The 12,296-nt window shown below is 40.9% G+C and overlaps 1 protein-coding gene across 1 annotated transcript in view; it reads left to right on the top strand.

Moving 5' to 3' along the window:
• Positions 1-9,723: 9,723 nt before the first annotated feature.
• The window catches only part of stra6l (STRA6-like), a 12,606-nt gene continuing 10,033 nt past the window's right edge, over positions 9,724-12,296 (top strand). The window contains exons 1-4 of the mRNA XM_058384019.1: positions 9,724-9,882; positions 10,493-10,547; positions 10,758-10,858; positions 10,950-11,080. Of these exons, the coding sequence (XP_058240002.1) occupies positions 9,881-9,882; positions 10,493-10,547; positions 10,758-10,858; positions 10,950-11,080 (289 nt within the window). The 5' untranslated portion in view covers positions 9,724-9,880. The remainder of the gene's footprint in view (positions 9,883-10,492; positions 10,548-10,757; positions 10,859-10,949; positions 11,081-12,296) is intronic.

Here is a 12,296-nt window from a genome sequence, read left to right as displayed (position 1 = left end):
TGGAGTGTGTGTGGAGTGTGTATACAGTGTGTATGGAGTGTGTATACAGTGTGTATATAGTGTGTATGGAGTGTGTATGTATAGAGTGTGTATATAGTGTGTATAGAGTGTGTATGGAGTGTGTGTGGAGTGTGTGTATGGAGTGTGTATGTATAGAGTGTGTATATAGTGTGTATAGAGTGTGTATAGAGTGTGTATGTATAGAGTGTGTATATAGTGTGTATAGAGTGTGTATGGAGTGTGTGTGGAGTGTGTGTATGGAGTGTGTATGTATAGAGTGTGTATACAGTGTGTATGGAGTGTGTGTATGGAGTGTGTATGTATAGAGTGTGTATGGAGTGTGTGTATGGAGTGTGTATGTATAGAGTGTGTATACAGTGTGTATAGAGTGTGTATGGAGTGTGTGTATGGAGTGTGTATGTATAGAGTGTGTATAGAGTGTGTATGGAGTGTGTGTATGGAGTGTGTATGTATAGAGTGTGTATATAGTGTGTATAAAGTGTGTATGGAGTGTGTGTATACAGTGTGTATGGAGTGTGTGTGGAGTGTGTATATAGTGTGTATGGAGTGTGTATGTATAGAGTGTGTATATAGTGTGTATGGAGTGTGTATACAGTGTGTATGGAGTGTGTGGAGTGTGTATATAGTGTGTATGGAGTGTGTATGTATAGAGTGTGTATATAGTGTGTATAGACTGTGTATGGAGTGTGTGTGGAGAGTGTATGGAGTGTGTGTGGAGTGTGTATACAGTGTGTATGGAGTGTGTGTATGGAGTGTGTATACAGTGTGTATGGAGTGTGTATACAGTGTGTATGGAGTGTGTATAGAGTGTGTATGGAGTGTGTGTGGAGTGTGTATACAGTGTGTATGGAGTGTGTATAGAGTGTGTATGGAGTGTGTGTGGAGTGTGTATACAGTGTGTATGGAGTGTGTGTATGGAGTGTGTATACAGTGTGTATAGAGTGTGTATGGAGTGTGTGTGGAGAGTGTATGGAGTGTGTGTGGAGTGTGTATAGAGTGTGTATGGAGTGTGTATGGAGTGTGTGTGGAGTGTGTATACAGTGTGTATGGAGTGTGTGTATGGAGTGTGTATACAGTGTGTATAGAGTGTGTATGGAGTGTGTGTGGAGAGTGTATGGAGTGTGTGTGGAGTGTGTATAGAGTGTGTATGGAGTGTGTATACAGTGTGTATGGAGTGTGTATACAGTGTGTATGGAGTGTGTATAGAGTGTGTGTGGAGTGTGTATACAGTGTGTATGGAGTGTGTATACAGTGTGTATGGAGTGTGTATAGAGTGTGTGTGGAGTGTGTATACAGTGTGTATGGAGTGTGTGTATGGAGTGTGTATACAGTGTGTATGGAGTGTGTATGTATAGAGTGTGTATATAGTGTGTATGGAGTGTGTATACAGTGTGTATGGAGTGTGTATATAGTGTGTATGGAGTGTGTATGTATAGAGTGTGTATATAGTGTGTATGGAGTGTGTGTGGAGTGTGTGTGGAGTGTGTATATAGTGTGTATGGAGTGTGTGTGGAGTGTGTATATAGTGTGTATGGAGTGTGTATGTATAGAGTGTGTATAGAGTGTGTATGGAGTGTGTGTATGGAGTGTGTATACAGTGTGTATGGAGTGTGTGTGGAGTGTGTATGTATAGAGTGTGTATATAGTGTGTATGGAGTGTGTGTATGGAGTGTGTATACAGTGTGTATGGAGTGTGTACACAGTGTGTGTGGAGTGTGTATATAGTGTGTATGGAGTGTGTATGGAGTGTGTATACAGTGTGTATAGAGTGTGTATGGAGTGTGTATACAGTGTGTATAGAGTGTGTATGGAGTGTGTGTATGGAGTGTGTATGTATAGAGTGTGTATATAGTGTGTATAGAGTGTGTATGGAGTGTGTGTATGGAGTGTGTATACAGTGTGTATGGAGTGTGTGTGGAGTGTGTATATAGTGTGTATGGAGTGTGTATGTATAGAGTGTGTATATAGTGTGTATGGAGTGTGTATGTATAGAGTGTGTATATAGTGTGTATGGAGTGTGTATGTATAGAGTGTGTATATAGTGTGTATAGAGTGTGTATGGAGTGTGTGTGGAGTGTGTATAGAGTGTGTATAGAGTGTGTATGGAGTGTGTGCGGAGTGTGTATGGAGTGTGTGTATGGAGTGTGTATATAGTGTGTATGGAGTGTGTGTGGAGTGTGTATACAGTGTGTATATAGTGTGTATGGAGTGTGTGTGGAGTGTGTATATAGTGTGTATGGAGTGTGTATGTATAGAGTGTGTATATAGTGTGTATAGAGTGTGTATGGAGTGTGTGTATGGAGTGTGTATGGAGTGTGTGTGGAGTGTGTATACAGTGTGTATGGAGTGTGTGTGGAGTGTGTATACAGTGTGTATATAGTGTGTATGGAGTGTGTGTGGAGTGTGTATACAGTGTGTATATAGTGTGTATGGAGTGTGTGTGGAGTGTGTATATAGTGTGTATGGAGTGTGTATGTATAGAGTGTGTATAGAGTGTGTATGGAGTGTGTGTATGGAGTGTGTATGGAGTGTGTGTGGAGTGTGTATACAGTGTGTATGGAGTGTGTGTGGAGTGTGTATACAGTGTGTATATAGTGTGTGTGGAGTGTGTATGGAGTGTGTGTGGAGTGTGTATATAGTGTGTATGGAGTGTGTATGTATAGAGTGTGTATATAGTGTGTATACAGTGTGTATGGAGTGTGTGGAGTGTGTGTATGGAGTGTGTGTATGGAGTGTGTGGAGTGTGTATGGAGTGTGTGGAGTGTGTGTATGGCGTGTGTATACAGTGTGTATGGAGTGTGTGTGGAGTGTGTATACAGTGTGTATATAGTGTGTATAGAGTGTGTATGGAGTGTGTGTATGGAGTGTGTATATAGTGTGTATAGAGTGTGTATGGAGTGTGTATGGAGTGTGTGTATGGAGTGTGTATGTATAGAGTGTGTATATAGTGTGTATACAGTGTGTATGGAGTGTGTGGAGTGTGTGTATGGAGTGTGTATACAGTGTGTATGGAGTGTGTGTGGAGTGTGTATATAGTGTGTATGGAGTGTGTATGGAGTGTGTATATAGTGTGTATGGAGTGTGTGTATGGAGTGTGTGTATGGAGTGTGTACATAGTGTGTATAGAGTGTGTATGGAGTGTGTACATAGTGTGTATAGAGTGTGTATGGAGTGTGTGTATGGAGTGTGTATATAGTGTGTATAGAGTGTGTATGGAGTGTGTGTATGGAGTGTGTATATAGTGTGTATAGAGTGTGTATGGAGTGTGTGTATGGAGTGTGTATATAGTGTGTATAGAGTGTGTATGGAGTGTGTGTATGGAGTGTGTATATAGTGTGTATAGAGTGTGTATGGAGTGTGTGTATGGAGTGTGTACATAGTGTGTATAGAGTGTGTATGGAGTGTGTGTATGGAGTGTGTATATAGTGTGTATAGAGTGTGTATGGAGTGTGTGTATGGAGTGTGTATATAGTGTGTATAGAGTGTGTATGGAGTGTGTGTATGGAGTGTGTATATAGTGTGTATAGAGTGTGTATGGAGTGTGTGTATGGAGTGTGTGTATGGAGTGTGTACATAGTGTGTATAGAGTGTGTATGGAGTGTGTGTGGAGTGTGTATATAGTGTGTATGGAGTGTGTATGTATAGAGTGTGTATATAGTGTGTATAGAGTGTGTGTATGGAGTGTGTACATAGTGTGTATAGAGTGTGTATGGAGTGTGTGTATGGAGTGTGTACATAGTGTGTATAGAGTGTGTATGGAGTGTGTGTATGGAGTGTGTACATAGTGTGTATAGAGTGTGTATGGAGTGTGTGTGGAGTGTGTATATAGTGTGTATGGAGTGTGTATGTATAGAGTGTGTATAGAGTGTGTGTATGGAGTGTGTACATAGTGTGTATAGAGTGTGTATGGAGTGTGTGTATGGAGTGTGTACATAGTGTGTATGGAGTGTGTATGGAGTGTGTGTATGGAGTGTGTATATAGTGTGTATAGAGTGTGTATGGAGTGTGTGTATGGAGTGTGTACATAGTGTGTATAGAGTGTGTATGGAGTGTGTGTATGGAGTGTGTATATAGTGTGTATAGAGTGTGTATGGAGTGTGTGTATGGAGTGTGTCCATAGTGTGTATAGAGTGTGTATGGAGTGTGTGTATGGAGTGTGTATATAGTGTGTATAGAGTGTGTATGGAGTGTGTGTATAGAGTGTGTATAGAGTGTGTGTATGGAGTGTGTGTATGGAGTGTGTGTATGGAGTGTGTGTATAGAGTGTGTATGGAGTGTGTGTATGGAGTGTGTATATAGTGTGTATAGAGTGTGTATGGAGTGTGTGTATGGAGTGTGTACATAGTGTGTATAGAGTGTGTATGGAGTGTGTGTATAGAGTGTGTATAGAGTGTGTGTATGGAGTGTGTATATAGTGTGTATAGAGTGTGTATGGAGTGTGTGTATGGAGTGTGTACATAGTGTGTATAGAGTGTGTATGGAGTGTGTGTGGAGTGTGTATAGAGTGTGTATGGAGTGTGTGTATGGAGTGTGTATATAGTGTGTATGGAGTGTGTATGTATAGAGTGTGTATAGAGTGTGTGTATGGAGTGTGTACATAGTGTGTATAGAGTGTGTATGGAGTGTGTGTATGGAGTGTGTACATAGTGTGTATGGAGTGTGTATGGAGTGTGTGTATGGAGTGTGTATATAGTGTGTATAGAGTGTGTATGGAGTGTGTGTATGGAGTGTGTACATAGTGTGTATAGAGTGTGTATGGAGTGTGTGTATGGAGTGTGTATATAGTGTGTATAGAGTGTGTATGGAGTGTGTGTATGGAGTGTGTACATAGTGTGTATAGAGTGTGTATGGAGTGTGTGTATGGAGTGTGTATATAGTGTGTATAGAGTGTGTATGGAGTGTGTGTATGGAGTGTGTCCATAGTGTGTATAGAGTGTGTATGGAGTGTGTGTGGAGTGTGTATAGAGTGTGTATGGAGTGTGTGTATGGAGTGTGTATATAGTGTGTATAGAGTGTGTATGGAGTGTGTGTGGAGTGTGTACATAGTGTGTATGGAGTGTGTATGGAGTGTGTGTATGGAGTGTGTATATAGTGTGTATAGAGTGTGTATGGAGTGTGTACATAGTGTGTATAGAGTGTGTATGGAGTGTGTGTATGGAGTGTGTATATAGTGTGTATAGAGTGTGTATGGAGTGTGTGTATGGAGTGTGTATATAGTGTGTATAGAGTGTGTATGGAGTGTGTGTATGGAGTGTGTATATAGTGTGTATAGAGTGTGTATGGAGTGTGTGTATGGAGTGTGTATATAGTGTGTATAGAGTGTGTATGGAGTGTGTGTATGGAGTGTGTACATAGTGTGTATAGAGTGTGTATGGAGTGTGTGTATGGAGTGTGTATATAGTGTGTATAGAGTGTGTATGGAGTGTGTGTATGGAGTGTGTATATAGTGTGTATAGAGTGTGTATGGAGTGTGTGTATGGAGTGTGTATATAGTGTGTATAGAGTGTGTATGGAGTGTGTGTATGGAGTGTGTGTATGGAGTGTGTACATAGTGTGTATAGAGTGTGTATGGAGTGTGTGTGGAGTGTGTATATAGTGTGTATGGAGTGTGTATGTACAGAGTGTGTATATAGTGTGTATAGAGTGTGTGTATGGAGTGTGTACATAGTGTGTATAGAGTGTGTATGGAGTGTGTGTATGGAGTGTGTACATAGTGTGTATAGAGTGTGTATGGAGTGTGTGTATGGAGTGTGTACATAGTGTGTATAGAGTGTGTATGGAGTGTGTGTGGAGTGTGTATATAGTGTGTATGGAGTGTGTATGTATAGAGTGTGTATAGAGTGTGTGTATGGAGTGTGTACATAGTGTGTATAGAGTGTGTATGGAGTGTGTGTATGGAGTGTGTACATAGTGTGTATGGAGTGTGTATGGAGTGTGTGTATGGAGTGTGTATATAGTGTGTATAGAGTGTGTATGGAGTGTGTGTATGGAGTGTGTACATAGTGTGTATAGAGTGTGTATGGAGTGTGTGTATGGAGTGTGTATATAGTGTGTATAGAGTGTGTATGGAGTGTGTGTATGGAGTGTGTATATAGTGTGTATAGAGTGTGTATGGAGTGTGTGTATGGAGTGTGTACATAGTGTGTATAGAGTGTGTATGGAGTGTGTGTATGGAGTGTGTATATAGTGTGTATAGAGTGTGTATGGAGTGTGTGTATAGAGTGTGTATAGAGTGTGTGTATGGAGTGTGTATATAGTGTGTATAGAGTGTGTATGGAGTGTGTGTATGGAGTGTGTACATAGTGTGTATAGAGTGTGTATGGAGTGTGTGTGGAGTGTGTATAGAGTGTGTATGGAGTGTGTGTATGGAGTGTGTATATAGTGTGTATGGAGTGTGTATGTATAGAGTGTGTATAGAGTGTGTGTATGGAGTGTGTACATAGTGTGTATAGAGTGTGTATGGAGTGTGTGTATGGAGTGTGTACATAGTGTGTATGGAGTGTGTATGGAGTGTGTGTATGGAGTGTGTATATAGTGTGTATAGAGTGTGTATGGAGTGTGTGTATGGAGTGTGTACATAGTGTGTATAGAGTGTGTATGGAGTGTGTGTATGGAGTGTGTATATAGTGTGTATAGAGTGTGTATGGAGTGTGTGTATGGAGTGTGTACATAGTGTGTATAGAGTGTGTATGGAGTGTGTGTATGGAGTGTGTATATAGTGTGTATAGAGTGTGTATGGAGTGTGTGTATGGAGTGTGTCCATAGTGTGTATAGAGTGTGTATGGAGTGTGTGTGGAGTGTGTATAGAGTGTGTATGGAGTGTGTGTATGGAGTGTGTATATAGTGTGTATAGAGTGTGTATGGAGTGTGTGTGGAGTGTGTATATAGTGTGTATGGAGTGTGTATGTATAGAGTGTGTATATAGTGTGTATAGAGTGTGTATGGAGTGTGTGTATGGAGTGTGTACATAGTGTGTATAGAGTGTGTATGGAGTGTGTGTATGGAGTGTGTACATAGTGTGTATAGAGTGTGTATGGAGTGTGTGTGGAGTGTGTATATAGTGTGTATGGAGTGTGTATGTATAGAGTGTGTATAGAGTGTGTGTATGGAGTGTGTACATAGTGTGTATAGAGTGTGTATGGAGTGTGTGTATGGAGTGTGTACATAGTGTGTATAGAGTGTGTATGGAGTGTGTGTGGAGTGTGTATATAGTGTGTATGGAGTGTGTATGTATAGAGTGTGTATAGAGTGTGTGTATGGAGTGTGTACATAGTGTGTATAGAGTGTGTATGGAGTGTGTGTATGGAGTGTGTACATAGTGTGTATAGAGTGTGTATGGAGTGTGTGTATGGAGTGTGTATATAGTGTGTATAGAGTGTGTATGGAGTGTGTGTATGGAGTGTGTACATAGTGTGTATAGAGTGTGTATGGAGTGTGTGTATGGAGTGTGTATATAGTGTGTATAGAGTGTGTATGGAGTGTGTGTATGGAGTGTGTATATAGTGTGTATAGAGTGTGTATGGAGTGTGTGTATGGAGTGTGTATATAGTGTGTATAGAGTGTGTATGGAGTGTGTGTATGGAGTGTGTGTATGGAGTGTGTGTATGGAGTGTGTACATAGTGTGTATAGAGTGTGTATGGAGTGTGTGTGGAGTGTGTATATAGTGTGTATGGAGTGTGTATGTATAGAGTGTGTATATAGTGTGTATAGAGTGTGTGTATGGAGTGTGTACATAGTGTGTATAGAGTGTGTATGGAGTGTGTGTGGAGTGTGTATATAGTGTGTATGGAGTGTGTATGTATAGAGTGTGTATATAGTGTGTATAGAGTGTGTATGGAGTGTGTGTATGGAGTGTGTATATAGTGTGTATGGAGTGTGTATGTATAGAGTGTGTATATAGTGTGTATAGAGTGTGTATGGAGTGTGTGTATGGAGTGTGTACATAGTGTGTATAGAGTGTGTATGGAGTGTGTGTATGGAGTGTGTACATAGTGTGTATAGAGTGTGTATGGAGTGTGTGTGGAGTGTGTATATAGTGTGTATGGAGTGTGTATGTATAGAGTGTGTATAGAGTGTGTGTATGGAGTGTGTACATAGTGTGTATAGAGTGTGTATGGAGTGTGTGTATGGAGTGTGTACATAGTGTGTATAGAGTGTGTATGGAGTGTGTGTATGGAGTGTGTACATAGTGTGTATAGAGTGTGTATGGAGTGTGTGTATGGAGTGTGTACATAGTGTGTATAGAGTGTGTATGGAGTGTGTGTATGGAGTGTGTATATAGTGTGTATAGAGTGTGTATGGAGTGTGTGTATGGAGTGTGTATATAGTGTGTATAGAGTGTGTATGGAGTGTGTGTATGGAGTGTGTATATAGTGTGTATAGAGTGTGTATGGAGTGTGTGTATGGAGTGTGTATAGAGTGTGTATGGAGTGTGTGTATATAGTGTGTATAGAGTGTGTATGGAGTGTGTGTATGGAGTGTGTATAGAGTGTGTATGGAGTGTGTGTATATAGTGTGTATAGAGTGTGTATGGAGTGTGTCTATGGAGTGTGTATATAGTGTGTATAGAGTGTGTATGGAGTGTGTATAGAGTGTGTATGGAGTGTGTGTATATAGTGTGTATAGAGTGTGTATGGAGTGTGTGTATGGAGTGTGTATATAGTGTGTATAGAGTGTGTATGGAGTGTGTGTATGGAGTGTGTATAGAGTGTGTATGGAGTGTGTGTATATAGTGTGTATAGAGTGTGTATGGAGTGTGTGTATGGAGTGTGTATATAGTGTGTATAGAGTGTGTATGGAGTGTGTGTATGGAGTGTGTATATAGTGTGTATGGAGTGTGTGTGGAGTGTGTATACAGTGTGTATATAGTGTGTATGGAGTGTGTATGTATAGAGTGTGTATGGAGTGTGTATAGAGTGTGTATGGAGTGTGTACATAGTGTGTATGGAGTGTGTATGTATGGAGTGTGTATATAGTGTGTATAGAGTGTGTATGGAGTGTGTGTATGGAGTGTGTATGGAGTGTGTATAGAGTGTGTATGGAGTGTGTGTATGGAGTGTGTATATAGAGTGTGTATGGAGTGTGTGTATGGAGTGTGTATGGAGTGTGTATAGAGTGTGTATGGAGTGTGTGTATGGAGTGTGTATATAGAGTGTGTATGGAGTGTGTGTATGGAGTGTGTATAGAGTGTGTATGGAGTGTGTGTATATAGTGTGTATAGAGTGTGTATGGAGTGTGTGTATGGAGTGTGTATATAGTGTGTATAGAGTGTGTATGGAGTGTGTGTATGGAGTGTGTATATAGTGTGTATAGAGTGTGTATGGAGTGTGTGTATGGAGTGTGTATATAGTGTGTATAGAGTGTGTATGGAGTGTGTGTATGGAGTGTGTATGGAGTGTGTATAGAGTGTGTATGGAGTGTGTACATAGTGTGTATGGAGTGTGTATGTATAGAGTGTGTATGGAGTGTGTGTATGGAGTGTGTATATAGTGTGTATAGAGTGTGTATGGAGTGTGTGTATGGAGTGTGTATGTATAGAGTGTGTATGGAGTGTGTGTATGGAGTGTGTATATAGTGTGTATAGAGTGTGTATGGAGTGTGTGTATGGAGTGTGTATATAGAGTGTGTATAAAGAGAATAACACAGTGCAGCTCACGCCTCTATAGTTTACTCTGGTAGAAAAGGCTGGGGTCTAAAGTACACTTGGTCATGTGACCTGAAGTGGACGCTGGTGTTTGAAGAGAGAGTTTTGAGTGAGTAACAAATGAGAAGCTCACATGGAAGAAGTAAAAACTAGTGCTGTTTAAGGATGAAGCCTGGTGATCCTCTGTGTTAGGATTCCCACACCACGCTGGAAGCATGTGAGTCACTTCTGCTTTCTCTTTTCAGTAATTTCTCTCTGGTGTTTGGTGTTATTCTCTGGAGTGTGCAGCTCCATGTTCCTTCACCTCCAACAAACATGAGCTACAGAGCGAGCTGTGTTTCTGACTGAAGAAAATACGATATGTATGTGTGTATGCTGTGAATGAAGGATGTATGGAATGTATATGGAGTGTGTGTGGAGTGTGTATAGAGTGTGTATGGAGTGTATATGGAGTGTGTGTGGAGTGTGTATATAGTGTGTATGGAGTGTGTATAGAGTGTGTATGGAGTGTGTATAGAGTGTGTATGGAGTGTGTATAGAGTGTGTATGGAGTGTGTGTGGAGTGGGTGTGGAGTGTGTATATAGTGTGTATGGAGTGTATATGGAGTGTGTATAGAGTGTGTATGGAGTGTATATGGAGTGTGTGTGGAGTGTGTATATAGTGTGTATGGAGTGTGTATAGAGTGTGTATGGAGTGTGTATAGAGTGTGTATGGAGTGTGTGTGGAGTGGGTGTGGAGTTAGAGGCAATGAGTGAAGAAAAACTGAACCCCCCCATCTCCCCCCCATTTCTCTCTCTCTATCTCTCTCTCTCTCTGCCCCCCCCAGGGCGGGTAAATGTATGCCGATGGATCTCTTCCTCCACGTGTCTCTTGCTCCCTCAGTGAGTCACTTTCTAAACTCTCAGGATGAGATGATGTCAGTTCTAAAGGTCACTGACCTCCAGTCTCAACACCTTCTGCTGTATTTTTGGTCATGTGACATGTGCTCTTCACAACCCATAATACTACTAAAAACGAGATGATGATGTGTTATGGTTCTGGTGTGTGTGTGTGTGTGTGTGTGCGTGTGTGTGCGTGTGTGTAATAATCAGTTGTGTATTGCAGCACTGCTGTCCTTCCTGCAGCACAGAGAGAAGAGGCACCCGTTTGAGGAGAGATTCCCGTATCTACAGGGCCGATTCGGCATCGTGGTGTGAGTCATACACACACACACACACACACACACACACTATCCTGTGCAGTCTGATGGTGTCTGACTGTTCAATACTCCTTGCTGTCTTTAGGCCGCTGGATTTTATGGGCAGTTTGAGTAATCGCTGGTCGTATGGTTTTGCGTTCGGTGCCATTACCCCTAGCGTCCTACTGCTCTTCTCTGAGTCATACATGCCACTTCCAGTTCCATCATGGGCCAGAGGTACACACACTAAACACTACACACACTATACACTACACACTATACACCACACACTACACACTATACACCACACACTATACACCACACACTATACACTATACACTACACACTATACACCACACACTATACACTATACACTACACACTATACACCACACACTATACACCACACACTACACACTACACACTATACACCACACACTATACACCACACACTATACACTATGCCTGCACCTGCACATATACACCTATTACTGCACTATATAACCATGCCTCTATCTGCCATATAACACCTCCACTCACACCTATATGCTAATAACACACCTCCCTATAACACTACACTGTGCCCACCACCTACATAATGCCTCCCTCTCACAGCCACTATATAACTTCTGCCATCTCTAATACTGTCTGTCATATACACTAATATACCACACTATACACTAATGCCTATATAATAATACTATTATATACACACTACTAATATATAAATATACACTATACAATCTAAATACTCTGTCACACTATAAATACTACACATAATATAATTTTATAGCTAATATGATCTTTATACACACTATACACATCTCTGCTCATACTATACACCACATGTATATATACTATGTAATATACTCCTACATATAGTTAATACACACTATGTGGACCACACTGTATGCAGCTACATATAAATACATAGTTCTTTATATACACATATACACTATACATACACATATACATATACTATGCACACTGTACTATGGACTACATATTACACTACTATACAAATACACAACACACGTTATGCATACACTGCACTATACACTACACTATGGACTACGCATATGCACTACACTATACACTACCACGTATTGTATACACCACACTATATACTACACTATGGATACACTATGCACTACACCTGATACACCACACACTATACACCCTGTGCACTACTGTATACACTAGACCATACTAAACGCTATCTCCTACGTTATCACTACACCACACCGCTATACATATACACTACACATATACACTATGCTCACTATGCACTACACGCTATGCGCTATGCACTTCCTGATATGCACTAGAGGCACTAGAAACAACTAATATCTGGGTTATGCATACAGGTGATTATGCACTGCTGCATATACACTGTGCACTATCACGCTACACACTATGCGTATAAGCCACACTATAAACCACAGCTATGCACT

This window comes from Hemibagrus wyckioides, linkage group LG29, assembly GCF_019097595.1.
Source record: "Hemibagrus wyckioides isolate EC202008001 linkage group LG29, SWU_Hwy_1.0, whole genome shotgun sequence".
In the NCBI taxonomy this organism is placed as follows: Eukaryota; Metazoa; Chordata; class Actinopteri; order Siluriformes; family Bagridae; genus Hemibagrus; species Hemibagrus wyckioides.
Note: the sequence above shows the minus strand (reverse complement) of the source record. Positions and strands in the feature narration are given on the sequence as shown.